Source organism: Colletotrichum siamense, assembly GCF_013390195.1.
Source record: "Colletotrichum siamense strain Cg363 chromosome Unknown KSG_Cg363_contig02, whole genome shotgun sequence".
Classification (NCBI taxonomy): Eukaryota; Fungi; Ascomycota; class Sordariomycetes; order Glomerellales; family Glomerellaceae; genus Colletotrichum; species Colletotrichum siamense.
In genome coordinates this window covers 5,127,661-5,147,994 of record NW_023501015.1, presented here as the reverse complement: position 1 = coordinate 5,147,994, position 20,334 = coordinate 5,127,661, and the positions used below count along the sequence as shown (strand labels likewise).

General features: G+C 30.1%; 1 protein-coding gene across 1 annotated transcript; it reads left to right on the top strand.

Annotated features, from left to right (window-relative positions):
- Positions 1-2,063: 2,063 nt before the first annotated feature.
- CGCS363_v003328 (uncharacterized protein) lies at positions 2,064-4,453 on the top strand (the record flags this gene model as incomplete). Its single annotated transcript, XM_036635177.1, has 7 exons — positions 2,064-2,086; positions 2,146-2,788; positions 2,837-2,912; positions 3,010-3,469; positions 3,534-3,729; positions 3,787-4,368; positions 4,430-4,453. The coding sequence occupies 7 exons, from the start codon at positions 2,064-2,066 to the stop codon at positions 4,451-4,453; spliced, it is 2,004 nt and encodes a 667-aa protein (XP_036500562.1).
- Positions 4,454-20,334: the final 15,881 nt, after the last annotated feature.

Here is a 20,334-nt window from a genome sequence, read left to right as displayed (position 1 = left end):
AGATAGACGGAACGCATTGGCAACGAATATACGTTATAGGACCTAAAGCCCTTAGAATAAGTCCATATTACACTTGAAGGGCAGATTCTCCCCATTCTCTTGTCAGCGCCAGATGTTTTTCGTTCTTGGACAGATCGATGTTGCCTCGGCTGAAAACGGACCTCTTATATCAGTAGTATGGAGACCGTTGGCAAGGGCATCTGATTTGGATCTCCGTGGAGGGCGCCACTTCTTCTACATCAGCGTATAGGCTGGTGTCAGGTCGGCCCGTCGTGAGGTGTCAAGAAAAGCTATGGAGGTGGTGGAAAGAAGTAGGTAAGTCAGAAATTAGTGGGACATTGAAATGTCAACCTTTGACGCGACTAGTTGCATCAAGCACGGAAGCGAACATCTAATCGAGGCGGACGTTTAGAAGGCATGGTGTGAAGGGAGCCGCCGCCGCCTCAGGCTACGAAAAGTCGCTAATACCCTCTTCTGGAATATGAGCAGGCCAACAGACGTGCATATGACGAAAGGGGAGAAGCTATGGATCGTCTGTCATCCATCTGTACAAGCCAAGGACGGCTAATGGGATTTCGTCCCAGTGAGTTCATGCTATGACTCCATAGACCTCCTAGAACCGCGGTCTGGGCACTGGAAGTTCACGCTAAACCTGGAGGACTTCGGTGATGAGACATACCTGGTCGTCCAGCGGGACGAACTTGAGGGTGCTGTTGGAAAGCGGAAGTCAAAACCTTCGAAACGATTTCCCCGTCTCCTGCTCTATTTTGATACAAGCCATGGCCATTGTCTGATCAATGCGTAGAAGGCAGACCTTTTTCGGGGATTGGCTCTCACAAGAATCGGGAGATTACGGCCAACTCCAAAGCAGATGTAGCTCGCCATGTAGATACTCTCTCTGCCGTGTCCACGCGTCAAGGTGAGTCTCGAAATGAGCCGCTCGAAATATCAACACAGAATGGCAAAGAGCAATTCCAATCTAAGAAAAAGGGCGGAAACGGTGGCACAACAGTCAGGGAGTTGCGAAAGAAGGTAGAAGTATCCGGAAACAACACAAGCCACAGTCAAGGCAGAGGAGGAGACAAGCGTACGGAGCCGGGTGACATATGATGACATAGGGGCATTGCTAGCGAGAATAGCGCCTCAAAATGACGCTAGGTGAAATTGTTCTTCTTGTAATATTTTGAGCTCTCGATGATGACCTGTACAAAATACAGAGGTGCTGCTAGAGCAGTCGTTCTTAACTTGTCGACGTGATTACTTCCACGTCGGATGTTGTTTTGTTCAGCCAGGTGGCAACAATGAACTTCCTGTACGCAGTGTGTGTGAGCCAGACCAAGTTGAGAAAATTGAGCAGAGCCAGGGAAGCCGGGCGGCTGGGTGATTGTTGGTCGAGCATGCCTGTGGGCCATGCTCAGGCCTGCATGTAACCACTTTCGGCTGTCTTGCGGATGTTTGCTTGCGAACCCTAGTTCATGCATCATGTACTGACACTAATCCATGGCTACCAGTCCTTGTTACGAAGTACCCATCGGTCTCCAACACAGCCAGTCAAGTGGCAGCCCGGTTATAGCAAGCCGCGACAGGTTACAAACGCTTTCCGCTGTCACGGCGCCATGACTGGTGCCAATTCCTTTAAGTAGAATCACACCTGCCTCGACTCGTACGTATCAAATGAGACAGTATCACCCATCTCAGTGACTTCAGAGCGATCAGGGTCGATCAGCTGGCAGTACAATAGCCTCATGCCCCTCCCTTCCCGACAACTATCTGGTGTCTTGCTGTAGTCTACTTCAAGGCTCTACCCTGTGGCTGAACGGTTGATCACTGTTTTGGGAGTCACACATGCAAGCCGGATGATACATTCGTTTGCTCCGACTTGCACATTCCATTGCATAACTTCCTGCAGCATCGTAGAGCTGGTTTATGCCCCTTTTTCGTTATTTCCGCATATTCCACTCCGCGCCATCGTCAATACATCCAGCATCCTCCCATCGATCTGTGTCAAACCCACATCACACCATCCACGTCTAATCGGGACAAGTACCCCGTTCAAACACATCATGGCTGCCCAGTCGAAGGAGGTGTGAGTATGCATCGAACACATTAAACCTCATCGCAATTAGCTCACAGTTGTTGTTGGAGTATTGTGGGAATCGATTTGGGTAGCACCGGCGTGCGGGTAATGTTCTACCGTCGGATCGGAGATGACCATATTTTCGACCAGCTTTGGTGCAAGAATAGCCCAGCTTGGGAAACCAAGCGCTATGGTGGAGGCCAGATCAAGTCAACAATAACACCTTTCGATGGCGGACCCGTATACAGTCCAGACGCCCAGTGTCGTGGGCGACGACAGGTTTCGGTCAAGTGGGTCTTCGGGGACGGCAAAGGGTTGGACTCCAATCACCCTCTTGGAGCCGAACTGGACGATTGCTTTCGGAGAGACGATTTCAAGAAACGCTGCAAAGACGGATTGAAGTCTATTGTCAAGATTGTGGCCAAGGGGGTCGAAGAAAAATGTAAGTCAGAAGGTTGGCAAGTCACTGGGCTTGGCGTGTCTGTTCCAGCTACCTGGACATATGATGAGCAGGATGAGTACAAGGCTCTTCTGAAGGGCGCGTTCACCTCCAAAGTGATGCAGCAGGTTCTTGAGCGCAATCTCTATTTCCATACCGAGGTCGAAGCATTTGCGCACTATTTGATGCATAACGCACAGAAGTATCGAGCTATCTTCCCCAAGACCGCAGACACTACAGTACTCGGCCTGGACTTTGGAGGATTCAGCATGGTTAGTTCACGTCTAGTCTAATGCGAAAAATGCTGATCAATTCAACAGAGCGGTTGCCCCTTCAGAGCCAGAGCATCTCCATGTGTAGACGCGGCAGCATTCTTCAGACTCGGGGGTCCATTTGGTAAGCTGGAAGTTTAGATTTTGTGTGAAGTACTCAGAAACTCTGACACGCGAGCTGTCAAATGGGCTTGACGTGGCTGACCAACGACAACATTCAGGGGCTGGCGGTGGTACCGAGCACTGGGAATCCTACATCAGCGAGTTTTGCACCGAAGAAACGCTGAAACCCGACGGACCAGACAGGAAGAAGTCCTCTCTCGATGAAAACTTACGTGCCCAACTGCTGGAAAGTTTTCATCAGCAGATTTCCGAATCTGGCGTCGAAACATTTCGGGAGATGAGACTACATGCTAACATCTCAGACTCTATCCCGGTCTTAATTCCTGAGTCGGTTGTCAAAGCCACGTTTGAGGCAGCTATGAAAGCTCCTCTAGACATGACTCAGAAACACATCAATGAACTTGGGCGGCTATATGGCGCGTCTCATCAGTGCAGAGTCGTGGTGACTGGGGGCAGTGCAAGGCACTTCGAGGTTCAGAGACGGCTCCGACAGTACTGCAAAGACGCAGGGCTGAGGTTCAAGCCCATCTTCGCTTATGATGCAGCAAATGGCAGCCCGTAAGTCATCGTCTCATTCCACGGCATCACCCTACCATAGGTAAGGTTGCTGACCGACAAACAGAGCCTTCAATGTCGCCCGAGGTGCCGCATTGGCCACTTCCAAGTCAATATCGGTTAATAAATACTTGAGCAACGGCGCGGCATTCGGTATTCAGATGCTGCAACGCGACTTGCATGTGCCTAAACAGGTTTCTGGCGGCAGAGTCGCTAGTAACAACGAGGTCTGGGATGACACTGCCGCTATCCTTTTCAATCAGGTACGAGAACCCCCATGCAACTTTTAGTTGTTTAGAACTAACATTACGTCACTTCAGAAGCACCGTTCTGCAGACATCACGACGTCGGGCACGGACAGACTCAAGATCATCTGCGACCCATTCCATGGCCGTGGAAACAAGGCCGGCTTACTATTGGCCCACGACAGATGCTATGACCTTGTGGAACTTCCCATCCCCAAGAAAGGAACATGGCGATTCACTGTCGACAGCGTCCGGCAAGGTCACGATGGAGAGCGCATGTTCCTACAGCTGTCGAGACGTCGGCTTGGAGAGGTCTCAACAGAGGTCCCCGTCTTACACGTCGAACTCTACTTCGACCGAACGGCAAACTGCTACTTGATCTACGACGGGAATGGGAAGATCGACGATGCTCACCGTGGTTTGGCTCTGACAGACGACGATCAGTTGGTCGCTTGTTCTAGTGCCACAACCTCACCGCAAGTGGAAGAGGCGGCACCAGTGCCCGAAGGAACACCGCAGGCGAAGCGCATGATGAAGCGGACCCGGCAAATGGCTCCTATGGCACGCCTCCCCTTCACTCCAACCAAGAGAGTCAAGCCAGTCGCGACAAGCTCGGGCACGAACGATACACCGTCATACAAGGAGGCCAGGGAAAGTGTGAGACAAGCTGTATCTTATATCTTGAGGACAACATAGCAGGTTGCTGACGTCGGGACAGCCTGTGAACGGGATGAGTGTGTAAGCATTGCTGAACTGATATGTGTCCCATGTCGACTTTAACCGTGGCTGGGCGGCCAAGCTGCCATGAGAATTTGCTGGGCACTGCGCTTGATCCTGGCGATATAATGCTGTGTGCGTTAATTATGGATTACGTAGTATACGCAAGTATTTTATGCCAATATGGTGGCCGATTTGCAGCCCCCTCTGATACTAGGTTTCCTCGTTGTGACGATGTAGTTAATGTGCTCATTGGGCCTGATTATTGTCATATTTTTGTCCGTATGCCTGTTATGCAGAGTGCATTAGTATTGGATCACAGATACACGTAAATGCTCGTATGAAGAGAGAAGCGGTGTCAATGGATTGTTTATGCATGATTTTATACCATGGTATGGAAACAAACATGGTGCCAGCGGCGCCGGACTCGTACTCCGAAACCGGCGGAGATGGGCGGCTCAAGGGCTATTCCTACGCTGTGTGACCTATGCATCTCTGTGCAACTGATGTTACTCGCGCCCTCGATTAGTTACTGCATACTCTTTTCTCTATTTCCTCAGAGATGTGTGGAAAGTGCCTGTTCTCCTGGCCACGCCACTTACACGCACCAATGCACTCTGCAAAAGTGACGGTCGAGAAATTGAGACTTCGAGGCCTGCGGGCTCCGTCACGGAGGGTTTGTCCTAAGCGGAAGTTGTCCACTGACAGCGTGCTAGGTGGTGAATTTGCACATATCCCTGTTCCATTTATTATTACACTCATTTGCCTTTGCCTTACCTAAAACCCCTATTAATGCGCGATTTATTGCCCCTCTACGCTACTTTTACCTATTTATACATACTAACGCTAAAAACATATTAATTAACGCTAATTATTATAAATTATTATATAAATTAATTATTAATAGCTTTAGAAGAGCTTTTTTTACTAGAATCTATAAATTAACGCTTTACTTATTTTTATAAGGTTAACTCCTCTTAAGTATATATCTTAAAGTACTAAAATAAATAAAACTATTACTAAGTATATTAATTTAAAGTTTATAATATTATTATTATTTATTTTATTAATATTATTAGTAAATTAATATATATTATTATAAAATCTAAATATAAATTAACTATTAATATTATTAATAAACCTCTTTTTATAATATAATATTTATATAACTATATTCTATCTCTTAGTAATAAAATACTTTAACTATATTAATACTAGAGATCTTATTACTAAACCTATTTAAGAATATAAAATATATATAATATAGTTTTCTTACTATTTATCCTCTTTACTAATATTATATTTAATTAAAATTATACTAATATTATAAAGTAAATAATATTAAAACTATTAAGTAGTAAATAATAAATTTAGTTAAAAGAGTTACTACTTATTTACTACTTTAATAATAAAGTAATTATAAAGTTTATTAAATATAATATTATAATAGTTTAGATTTATTATTAATAATAAAAAGTATCTAGAGATATACTAAAATTATATTAACTAGTAAGTTCTAAGTATTATAAGATATTACTAATTTATAAAGAGGTAATCTTTAAGTTCTTATATAAGGCCTCTAGCTGTTCACTATGATTTTTACCTACTTAGAGCGACAGACCTCCTAACTCCACGCCTCCTAATAATATACACAGCCTTTAGTCACATAATTATAACTCTCTTAATCTTAGCTGTACTTATATATATACGTTAGTTAATAACTTCACTATCTTTAACTTCACTTTAGTAATAATATAGTTTATAATTACTTAATTACTTAATTACTATAGACTACTAAACTATTAACCTATCCTCTCTCTTATATATTACCTATACTACTATTAAATACTATCCTTATTACTACTTTACTATCTATTATAATAGCTTCTTTAGAAGTAAGTTATTACTATTATTATAGTCTTCTTATTTAATTAAGCTAGCTAATACCTTTAAAGTAACTATACTATTATTAGTAATACTCTCTCTATTAGTTAGTATAAAGCGTACTTACTAATATTTAAGCTCTACTAAGCTTATACTTAAGCTTAAGCTATATCTACCTTAGTATTATAGAAAGTTTATATAAAGAAAGCTTACTCCTTAGGATAGCTAGAAATATATATAGCTTCTACTCTAAAACTATTAGGAGTATTTATTACTTTAATTATAGTATAAAAAGGGTCCTTTTTAGAAGTATTCTTAAAAGCTCTATTTAATACTACTATAATAAACTACTCCTAATTAAAGTTAGAGTACTTACTAAACTTAAAAACTTTATTTAGTATATAGATATTATACTATATAGTAATAATCCTAGCTATTTTTTTAAAAAAAGATATACTTAGTATAAAATTAATATTCTTATATTCTTTATATAGTATAAATATTATAAAAGATCTATTATAGGTTATAAAGTAAGGAAGAGGAAGAAAGAAAAGTATAAGCCTTATATAGCTTTTTATACTTCTAGCTATAAGAACCTCTTATAATAACCTCTTTAGTTAAGGAGTTATCTCTATTTAGTAGCATTATAACCTCTTTAATTAAGGAGTTATCTCTCTTATAGTAGCATTATTAAGCTATAAGAGCCTTAGTAACCCTTTTAGCCCTAATATAATTAGCCCTACTATATATAGCGCTATTAGCTTTATACTATATAGCTAGCGCTATTACTATTCTATTAGTCTATTTAGCTAGGGCGTATGTTTAACTTTATATAAGAGTTTACTTACTAGTAAGAACGTATAGGGTTTCTATACTATTTTCCTTAATTAGTAGAGGGTATAGGTTAAGGTACCTATATAGTGTTTCTAGAATTATGCCTATATATAGGGTGAATTTTGCTGTAGTCTTTTTGTGGGGGGGCTGCGTTATAACTATAAACTTAAGTTCTTATATAATAAAACTAATTACTACTTTAATAAAGTTTAAATTTTTTTTATAGAAAAGTTTAATTTATTTATATCTATATTAGTAATCTCTTATTATTTTAAGAAAATTTAATAAAAGAAGAAAAAGATTTAGTATATTACTTAGTAATAAAACTAAACTATATAAGAAATATATATATTAATTTATAATTATACTACTAATATATTTATTTTTATTAATAAGAGTAGTATTAATTATTAAAGTAGTACTAGATATATAAACTAAGTACTAAAAAGTATAAAGTTATTAAAATAAAGTATTCTAAAAAGAAGTATATAGTACTATATTTTATTAGCTTTTATTATTAATAGTCTTCTTAATTATATTATTTATTTTAGATATATAAATACTAATAGCTTCTTATTTTAGATTAAGAACTTTATACTACTAAAGATAGAAGTATTTCTTAGTTTAAAGTTAGTATTAATTATAAATAATATAGCATAATATAATAAGAGACTATTAGAAGAAGCTTATTAATAATATAGTATTAAGTTATTATACTTATTTATATATTTACTAAACTTTAACCTTATTAAGGTGTTTTTTAGGGATTTTAAAAGTTATTTATAGAGGTAATTTATATAATTTAAATAACTTAAAGTAATAGATACTTTTTTTACTAATTGTTTTTATAATTATACTCTTAAAGTAGCTAGTAATACTAATACTATCTTAAATTATTTTTATTATTATAGTATTTATATTAAAATAGTTAAAGATATTAGTAGAGAGGAAAGCTTACTATAAAGTTAATTTTATAGTTATAGTTATATTTAACTTTAATACTATTAAAAGCTTCTTTTATTTAAAATAATATAATATTAATATAAAAAAAATAATTTAATCTTAATAGTTAGTTAGCTTTATAACGCTTTAATTATAATATATTTCTCTTTAGCTATAATATTAGAAGTATATCTTATTTATTAGATAAATTACTATTAGTTATTAAAGTTAAGATCTTTATATTATTATAAAGAAAAAAAAAACTTTATTCTATTTATTAAAGTTTACTATTATTATTATTATTAAGTAATTAAATAAGAGATATAGTAAGAGAGTAAATATAATTAGTTATTTTAGTAAGAGGATCTTATTTAGTAAGAAGATCTTATTTAGTAATATTAATAAGAAGTATTATGTTTTCTATTTAAAAATTAGTTAGTTTTTAATAATATAAAGTAGTAAGTATAAACTATTTTCTACTATTAAATTTATAATATATTACTTAAATAAGAATTATTTAATTTAGTTTCTAATTATTTTTATAATACTTATAGGGATATTATTCTTTTTAAACTAATTTATTAATACTTTTTAGAAAGATTTAAGTTAAAAATAAGTTTATAGGATAATATTAAGAGTAGTATAAAGATTAATATCTTATTTATTATTTTTTATTTTTTTTATTCTCTATAAATATTATAAATATTTATAGAGAAGTTATAATATAAGTTTAATTTAAGGAATAAGTAGTAAAGAAGATAAAATTAGTAAATCTTACTTCTTAGCTTATAGTAGTATTAATAGTAGTTTTATTAGTAATAATATTAATAATAATAACTAAATAGGAGTATAGTTATAGAAAAGAAAATTTAATAGTATATAGTTATAATATAGTAGTAGTAATAAGATATTTACTTAGTTTATAATATTTAGGTAAAGAAGTAAATTAAACTTATTAGTATTACTTTTATTATTTCTACTATTTCTATTACTTCTTAACTTTAATATAATCTTATTCTATAGCTTAGATTTAGTTTTAATAAAGTATCTATTATAATATAAAGTTATATTTATAATAATCTCTTTTAAAGCTTTATTAATAGTTACTAATTTTTTAGCTATAGTTTCTATTTAAGCTATAAAATATATTTTACTAATCTAAAGATATAATAGTAGCTTTATTAAGATAAAAAATTAAGATATATAATAATTATTAGTAATACTATTATAGTTATTAATATATTTAACTCCTAACTTATATTTATATATAGCTTAGATTACTTAATAAGTATCTTAAGTTAGTTTCTATTTTAACTTATTAGTTAATAATAAGTTACTCTATTACTTCTATTAATATAATAGCTTATTAGTATTATTAAACTTAATAAGAAGAGGTTTAATAAAGTTATTATTCTACTATAAAGTTTATAAAGTAGTACTTAGTTATAAAAGTATTTTAATAGAGTTTTAAACTAATATTACTCTAATAGAGGGGTTTATTTAAATAAAACTTATACTAAATAGTACTAGAGATAACTACTAAGATTTATAATAGTAACTTATAAAGACTAATATATACTAATTAAGTTCTTTTATTATAATATTAATAAAAATCTTAATTTATAATAGCTTATTTTTCTTATTATTATTAGAGATAGTATTAATAAACTATTACTAATAATTAAATAGTTATAATTATAATACTCTAATATTTTTTAGGTTTATATAGAATATCTCCTTTAAGAATACTATTTAATAGTTTAACTTAGAAATAAAAAAGACTTAAGTAAAGAGAAACTTAAAAGAGTAGTTACTATATTATAACTTATATTTATAATTAAAATCTTAAATTATATTATATATAATATAGTTAATTACTAAATAGAAGTTACTTAAGTTTAACTCTCTAAATTTAAAGTTTAATTATATTTTAATTTTATTCTTAATTATTTTAATCTCTATATAGATTTAAACCTCTATAAAAAGTAATAGTAATAATAATAATTATAATAGAAGTAGTAAAAAATACTTATTAAATAAGTTATTCTCTTTAGTAATAAGATTAATTAGTAGCTTAATAGAAGTCTTAACTATAAACTTAATAATAGCTTTAATATTATTAATTTCTAGCTATTTTATAAGTATTTCCTTAATTTTACTAATATTATCCTCTATTACTTCTAATACTAATAAGTTATACTACTTATTTATAAAGTTTATTTATAACTAAAGCTATTAAGTAATAACTAGAATTATAAGTTTATATATATTATTATTAGTATAAAACTCTCTTCTTTTTATATTTATTTTATTTTAAGAGTTCTAATTACTATTATACTCTTTATTAATTAAACTAGCTTTACTTTTTTTAAAGCTAATAGAGGATTTTATTATCCTTTTTATAGTTAACTAAAAGTTTTTTATTATAGCTATTTTATTAAAAATAATATATTTTAAGTTAAATTAAAATTAATATAATATAAACTTTTTTTTATAATTTTATTTTTAGAGAATTAAAATAAATAAGAAGGATTTTTATATTACTAATCTTATTAGTATAAATCTTAATTTAAAAAAGATATTTTTACTTTTATATAATATTACTAATTTTAATAACTATACTAATTATATAAAAGTAAGATTATTTATTAGTCTTATAGGACTAGCTAGTTAGTAGGGCATTATAGGCAGCAAATATTATATTATATTAACTATATTACTGGTGATATAGATAAGGTTAACTATATTAGAGGTAGTAGCTGTGATTACAGCGTTAATTGCAGAGGCTAGCACCTTATATAATCGCTAATTATATAAGGCGCGCCTAGCTTAATTAACACTATAATAGGCTAGCGTTACTAATACTAGTAACTTTCTCTTTTTACTAGCGTTAATATAGTTAATAGTAACTATAGTATAATTTAAAAAGAAGTTATTAAATAATATATAATATAAAGAGTAGTAATTACTAATAATTATAGTAATTACTTATAACCTCTACTATAGTAGTTACTTTATAACTATTACTTAATCTTATTTTAAGCTAGCGTTAGTAATTAGTACTACTTAAGCTTATATAACTTATCTCTCTATTTATATTATTATTAAGTTTATATTAAGGAAGTGTATGAAGTATTAGTTAAGCTTTATTTTAGTAAAAGTATTAATAAGGTTATTATTACTATTAATCTATTATATTTTATATAGCTTATAGTGTTTATATAACTACTATAGAGCTATAATATTAATTATTAAATACTTCTCTTTTATAGTACTTAGCTTAATAAAGTATTTATATAGTAAGTATAAGTTAGTATAAATAATAGTAAGTATTAGAAGTAAGCTAAGCTATTTAGTAATTATTTAGAGGGTTATAGAGATAGTATAAACTATATTAATATTAGTAACTATATTATAGACCTTAGAAGCTAGTATACTTTAAATAACTTATTTGCTTTTTATTAAATTAAAGTAAATAATATTATTATTAATTATAAACTTATTCTTATTAGAAGGGGTCTTATTAGTAAGAATAATAGTGAAGCTAAGCTATAATATTAAGTTAGTGTTATTAGTAAATAAGTTATTAATAAAGATAAAGAGTTTAGTAGTTAATAAGTTAATAAGTATAAATATTAATCCTTATACTAATAAAACTATTTACTATTATAGTTATATATTAAAGGCTTTAATATTATTAAGTAAGAGGTTTTAATATTAAGTAGTAGTTAATAGATTATAGTATACCTTAAGCTAGTAGATTAATATAATATATACTTTATATATATATTACTTAATATATTACTTCTTAATAGCGTTAAAGGTAGCGTTAGCGTTAATAAGAGTAAGCTTCTTACTTTAGCCCTTTTAGTAGAGAATAATAGTTCTTATTTTATTAATATTAATAATACTGCTATTAAATATTAGTAGTTAGTTAATAGTAAGTTATTATTTAGGTTTTACTATAAATAAAGCTTTAGCTAGAACTTTATCCTTATAAGCTAAGAAATTAGCGTTAGTAAGGCTTAAAGTGTTATTAGTTTATATATTAATAACTATAAAGTTAGGGTTAATAGTAGAAAGGACTAAAAGGTAAGGATTATAGCTTAAAATAACTATTTAGAGAACTTCTCTATAGTAATAGCTATATATAGCTTACTAATAAGTGCTAGTTTTAGTAATATTATAAAGTAGCTTAATAACTCTTATAATAATACTTTTTAAGTATTTATTATAAATCTAAATAAGTAAGTAAGTAAAGATTATCTTATTAAACTTTATTTCTAACTAGATATATGCTTATATTATATTATAAAGCTAGAAGATCTTATTAAAAAGTAATAACTATAATATAATAGTGAGGATAAAGCATTAGTTTATATATTATATTATTAGCGATTATATTAAGATTACTTCCTTATTATTATTAGTATATCTCTAGATAATAAAATAGGACTTCTTATAAAGCTTATTAGTGTTTTTGCTTTTAATCTTATTAACTATTTATAATTAGAAGATATAGATATTTATATACTTAGTAGGGTTATATATAACTATTTTAAAGATACTTTAATTAATAAGTCTTTTAACTTTAGCTTTATTAGATTACTTAAAAGGGCAGCTAAGCATATTAATCTTACCTACTTTATAGAGCTATATAGTTAAGTTAAAGTTAATATATTCCTTATTAGTTAAGAAGGCTTTATTAATAGTAAAAAATATAGTTATAGCGTTAATATTATTAATTTTTAGTATAAAGTTAATACTAAGGGTAGAGTTAATATTAACTACCTTTACTATAAGTATCTATCTTTATAAGCTTTAGTGTAGTTTATTTAGGGGTAGTTTTAAACGTTCTTTTCCCTTATAAAGCTAGCTATATTAGTATAGAGGTAGTAGTAGTAGCACTAATAATCCTTCTTAGTCTTTTTTTATTAGTGTTACTAATACTTTAGGGGTATTTAGTAGAGAGTTAATATTAATAATATCTTTATCTAAGTTATTATAAAAAAGCTTAATATAGGTTAATTAAAATATTTTTAGCTTATAAAGTAGGTTTAATATATAGTTCTCTTTATTAATAGAGAGAAGCTTATATAGGCTAGCTTATCCTTTATTCTTATACTATATAAAAATATCTAATTATAATAGGAAAGTAAGTGTTAATAATATACTTAAACTATTATAGAGAGTAAAGGTATTAGAGATTTAGTACTTAATATATATATAGTGAAGTTTATTAATAGCTTTTTATATAGCTTCTTAATATTTAGTAATATCTAGAGATAATATTAAATCCTTAGTTATTTAAAGGTAAGTACTAAAAATAAAAAAGGTTAAAATTAAACTATTAAGCTTAATAATATTATTAATAGTCTTAATAGTTATTTATAAGGCTTATTTATAAGGGATAAAAAGGTCTTTAATATAGATAATATTATAAGTATAGTATAAGGTAGTATAATAATATTTAACTTTATTAATACTATAGTAAGCTTTAATAAGGACTTTTTTAATAGTAATTATTAAGGTATAAATAGTATACTTAAATTTATAGCTATAGAAGTTAGTATTAATATTTATAGTAATAAAATCTAGAAAGCCTTAATATATATTAATTTAGTATATATAGAGCTTCCTAAGTATATTAAGCTAATAGATCTTTAAGAAAATAAGCTATATTAAAGTTAATAATACTATTAATAATATAAAGTATTAATCTATTATTATTAAGATATATAATATTTATAAAGATCTTATAGTTAAACTTATAGTTATTATAAAGAGTGAATTTAAACCTTTTAAGTTAACTAGTATAGAGTTAATAGTATTAGTAAACCTTAATTAGATAAGTAAGAAGGCTTTTATTAACTTTATACTTAGTTTTAGTAAGGATATATTAAAATTTAGTAACTAATAAGTAGCTAAAATAGTAATAGAGTTATTAAAGTTTAACTTTACTAAAGTAGTAATAAGTAATTAACTATTCCTATTAGAGAAGTATTTAAAAATACCTTTATTTATAGATAACTAAAACTTTAAAGTTTTTTTACTTTATAATATTATTAAAGTTATTAAATATAACTTCTATTTTATTTATATTATAAAAGTAGTATAAAAAGAGTATATTTATTAGTATAATATAGAAAGTAATAAGACTAAATAATATAAAAACTTTAATAAATCTTAGTAAGTAAATAAAGTTATTAAAGCTAAATCTAATAGTAGCTACTCTTATAACGTTAACTTTAAGGTTTAGTATTAATTATTAAAGTGTGAGGACTTAAAGTTAGCTTATTATTAAATATTTAGAAGTATTAATGTTAAGTAGGATACCTTAAAAGATTATTAACTTATACTTTCCTTTAAAAGAGAACTATAAGGTATATTCTTTAGGTTTAACTATAGTATATTAATCCTATTTAGTAATAATATAGAAAGTAGTATTATTACTTAACGTATTAGTGATTTTAAAACTATTAAAAGTAATACTAATAAAGTAAGGAGTAAGAAATTATTAATTTTTATTATTTAAGCCTTCTAATCTATATTAGCTATCTTTAGTATTAAAGTTATTAATATTAAGAGTACTAAAGTAGTTTAATATATCCTTATTATAGCTATTAATAAGAAGGTTATTAATACTTTTAATACTTTTATATTATATTAAAAAGTAATTAAAGGTAGGGGTAGAAATGTCCTTATTAATATATATTTACTTAAAGTAGTTAAAAGCTTTATAGTAATCTTTAGTAAAGTATTTAATTAATTAGTAGCTTATTTTACTATAAATATAATACTTTTTCTTAGATTTAAGAAGTATAGGTTAAAAGTAATATTAATTATAAGGTATATATAGATAATAGCTAAATTAAAAGCTATAGCTATAGCTATTATATTAGTAATTAGTTTAGTATTAATTATTAACTAAAACTAGATTTATTATAAAGTACTTATAAGCTTAGCTTTATATTATAATACTAATAGATAATTTAAGCTAGTTAATAATATTTTTATAGTTTTTAGTAAGGTTTATAAGAATATAGTTATATTTAAGTATACTTTAATAAATATTAAGGATTTAGTTATAGAAAGTATTATTAAAATAATAAATAGTAGAGAGAGTATACTAAATAGTAATAAGTTTATTAAAAACTATTTTAAAGTACTCTATTTTAGTTTTATTAAGGTTCTTAAGGATTATATAGTTAAAAGTAGTATTATACTACTTAGAGAGATATACTTAATATAACTCTTTAGTTTTAAAATAAGCTTTAACTTTAGTAACTAATTTAGTAAAGTTAATAAGTATATTATTACTATAAAGCTTATTATAGTAATAGTTAAGTATTTTACTTTTAAATATAATAGAGAAAATACTTAAAGTTTAGAATTAATTAATATTAGCTTTAATATAATAATTCTTAAAGATAAGAAGCTTAAAATTAAGGATATTATATATATTACCTCTAAATTATATATTATTATTATATAACTTTATAAGATCTATAAATTATTAAGGGGATAGCTAATTAAGTATAGTAATATTAAGTATATTACTTTTACTAAAGTTAATATTAAAGCTTTTTAGAGGGATAAAAGTAGTTAATTAGTAAGTTTTAGAAGTACTTAATTTATACTAAATTAGTCTAAAAAATAGAGCTATATATAAAGAGGTATAATTAGAAGAAGCTAGTAGTTTTAGCTTAATACTTTTAATATTATTAAAGAAGTTAATATCCTTAATAGCTTTTTTAAGAGAAAGAAACTTAGTTATTTTATTATTAATATTATTATTAGTTTATTAGTAGAAATCTCTATAAAGGGTAGTATAAATATTAGAAGTAATAGAGGTATTATTTTAGATAATATAAACCTTATTAGTAATAAGGAAGTCTCTAAATTCCTTTATAGTAGTTATATTATAGTTATTAAAAGTAGACTTTAGTATATCTTTAAAATTAGTAGAGGTTTAACTTTAAAAAGTAGAACTAATAAAGCTATTAAGTTAGTAATATTTTATATTAAATAGGAAGTATAAAGTAATCTATTTATAAGTAGTAATACTTAATTCTATATTAATATTACTAAACTTTCTTTAAAAGCTTTAATTAATTATACTATAAACTCTAATAAAGATAAAAATAGAGTAGTTACTAGCTAGAAGTATTAGGGGTATTAATAGAGCTAAAAAGTTACTTAGAGAGTTACTTAGAGGAACTAAGGTAGCTAAATTAGATATAATTAGAGAGGTTCTTAGTAACTATAAGTATATTAAAGAGTAATACTAATAAAGTTATAATAAATTAATAATAGTTATTTAAGAAGTTATATAGCTTATTAAAGATATAGAGGGGTAAGTATTAATATTTCTAATAGAGTGAGATATTAAGTTAAATTATAAGTAAGGATTACTATACTATAATTATAAAGAGTTTACTAAGTATTATAGTAGTTAAAGCTTATTTATCTAATAGATAATTTATTACTCTATTATTTTTATTTAACTTAATATAGCTTAATAGTAGTTAAAAATAGAAGTATAAAGATTAAGAAAGATCTCTATAATAGAATAAAAGTTAGTTACTTATATAAAGAAAAGTACTAAAAATAAGTATTAATAGGAGGGTAAGTAGGTTTAATAAGTAATATTATTAATAAAGTAGTAAAATTTTAAGAATAAGTAGTATTATAAGAGAAATAGAAAAACTATATAATAATATTATAAAAGGAGTATAAATTAGTAAAAGTAAAAAATAATAAAAAATTCTCTTATAGCTAGTAGTTAGTAGTTAGTATTTAGTAGTTAAATAATAAGAAAAACTTATAGTAAGGTATACTATATACTATATATAAAAGTAGTTATTATTAAATAAGCTTAAAGTAGCTATTTACTATTAATATTAACTTAATAAAAAAAAAGTAGTTAAAAGCTATTAAAAGTAAGGTAATCTCTTATTTATTTATATAGTATAAAAACTCTACTTATAAGAAAATAAGAAGTTAAATAAGGTAATTAAGAATAAAGTAAGTAGTTAACCTTACTATTAATTATAAGTTAATAAGCTAAAGTTAATATTAAAGGTTAAGTATATAATAAATACTCTTTAAATAAAAAAGAGGAGTAATTACTAAGAGTATTCTAAGTAAAATAAACTATCTTTTAGGTTATATTATAACTACTTCTATTAAGTATAAGATTAGAAGCTATAAAAGCTATTATTATAATCCTACTATTATTAATACTATAAGGAGATATTATTTAATTTTATTAGTATTAATAATATTAATATTAATATACTTTTCTTAGAAACTAAAGGAAAGTAAGTTTAAAATAGCTTAAGTAATATAAACTATCTTTTCTTAAAGTTATAACTACTTTATTAATATAAGTTAATTAATTAAGTATTTCTAAGTAGAATAGATCTAAATAAATATTAATAAGACTACTTCTTCTAGAGCTTTACTAATCTATAATTAATTAATATATTATATAGTAGTAACTATAAAGTTAACTACTAATTAGTATTAGTTTTATAGGATTAGCTAGCTAGTAGGGTATTATAAGTAGTAAATATTATATTATATTAACTACGTTAGTAGTAATATAGATAAGGTTAACTATATTAGAAGTAGTAGCTATAATTATAGCGTTAATCGCAGAAGCTAGCGCCTTATATAATTACTAATTACGTAAGGCGCGCCTAGCTTGATTAACGCTGCGATAGGCTGGTGTTGCTGACATTATTATTATCTTACTTTAGTATTATAATATTATACTTATATTACGCTCTAAATAGTATTAAAAAGCTTAAATTATATTAAAAAGCGCGTTAATTAACGTTAGTAGCGTTATTATTAATAGTAAAAAGTAGCGTAGAGGGGCAATAAATCGCGCACTAATAGGGGTTTTAGGTAAGGCAAACGCAAATAAGTGCATATGGATAGGGCGCGCAATATGCCGCGGATCTACGCCCGCCGCCTGACTAGCCGCAGGCTTACCTCGCCTCACTTGAGGGAAAACATTTGCTTTTTCCGCCAGAGATGTTTCGCGCAGCCACGAGGGACTTCTGAACGCGGGATGAAGCAAATGACAGGAATAAGAATTGCACCAATCGTTGAGGAATGCTGCAAGGTGTCAAACGGAGCGTCTAAGCACAGCCATCATCCAGGATCTCGTTTACAGCAGGGCGCGCTAAGAATGCCCCCCCACTCTCGGATCGTCCCTTGATACGCCGACATCGTGGTAATCGATGAGCCTCAACGGACCTCTCTGGATGTCCGATGCGTTGGTAAATGAGTTCCTTGTTCCCCAGAACACGCTAGTGTTGGTGGCACCCTTGAATTTTGTGACCTCACCACATCGTCGTTTGGCAAGACGTTTGGCAGGGCTAAGATCCTGTGCTTGCTCCCACTTCTTTCAATCTTTTGGTCAAGGGATGGAAGATGCTCCAGGGCGCTCGTCATATCAGCGATAGTACATGTACTGCTGCAGAGGGTGCGATAATGATAGAAACCACAAATATCAAGCCCATTGCCGAATAAGTTGCGTAACCCTGCTGTAGTACCACCTGAGAAAGGAAGCATGCATTATGCATGTTTGCTGGACCCGCAATCCCGCTTGCTCGTACAAACACGGATCATTCTGAGTTTCTGACCGGTGAGCCAATTTCAAAGCCTGAACTCATTAGGCAATCGGACGACGCGAATGCGATGATTGGCTCCGATATTAACATCGTCATTGCTAACTTAGTTTAATCCGCGGGAAGTTGACAATGCAGACTTACGCATTTCAGAGAAAGACCTTGGGGTGCATTCCGGCTGTATGTTTCCGCTCTAACCCAAGAAGACCCCTGCAGAACCGGGCCTAGCTTTGACATATCGAGAAATTGAACCTCCATGATCATGTCAGACGCCGAAGCCTTTGACAATGAGAGAGCTGCGAGAAGGCAGCCTGATGTGGACATAAGAGCTCAAAATATGATTTCGTGGGCTCACAATTTCACTTTGGTAGGAGATCCGACGTTTTCCAAAAGCTAGTTGGACCTTAGCACAGTTTCACCGGAAGTGGGTAGGTTAGTGTTTTCCTACATGCGGTGCATATCGACATGACCCTCAGGCTGTTCAAGTCAAGTCAGCTAACGGACTATCGGACAACCATCAGCCAGAGCGTCTGTTGAGTCTCCGGCCCCGCACCGGCCGCCACGGAGTCGTGCGTGTACACCAGAAGCGTGAGATATTGACATCAAATCACGCAGGTCCTTTGAGCGTCGTGAATCTTGGCTAGATTCCTCGAAAAGTATTCTCGACACATAGGGTGTGCACATATAAGTGTGGCTCCGCGACGTCTAGGTGCCGTATCAATATGACGCATATGAAAGATCTTGCCTGTTGAACTAAAGCTTTCTGAGGTTTAATATGTCTCTTCAACATACTGGTGCTTGTTTAAGCGTTTTAGCGAAGTGGCCGAAAACACGACTGCTGACACCCGGGCTGCTTCAATTGAGGCCTGTGTGCTCAAATAAATCGCCAACATTTACGCCTGAGACTCGTGGTTTCAACCAATTTTTCTCGCAGTCCCTTTCGTACTTTTGGAGCGCAGGCCGAGAAAATCAAGACATACAGGAACGAAAGAGCGTATTTACTTACATTAAAAACTGAAGAGATACTTACTATCTTGAAGGCCCTCCACCAGCTATAACTATCTATAGCTCAGTCATCTTCTGATTCCACCTATCTAGACTTCCACGGCGATAGGTGGAGGTTTTCATGATATCGTCTAAGGTATAGATAAGTACCTGGCTCGATCCCCATAGAGTCTTTTGTTAGAGCCGTAATCAAGATTAGCAGTTCCTTCCCAATGAAGGAAAATATCGGCATATAGTTAATAAGTCTTTATATAGTAGTTAAGATGGCTGGAAACAGACTCAAGCATAGATATAAGTAAGGGGCTATTGAAGACAACTGAGATGAAAGTAGACTGCAAGTGGAGTTGGATGTTTTCACAGCACCCTCATAAATGAAGGGATTGATACACAGACACAATCCCATGATGCAGGACTTTGGAAAAAAGGTGTTGCAAGCATAATGCCACTGCAAATGGAGTGTATTTGAAACCCAAACTCATCACTGCAGCGATCAGACGCATTACCCGCAGTTGCCCAAGGCATATTCATGCACATGCCTTCCCTGCGCGGCTGTGATCTCAATAAAAAGGACAAAAGTAGGTTTCGGTACGGGTATGAT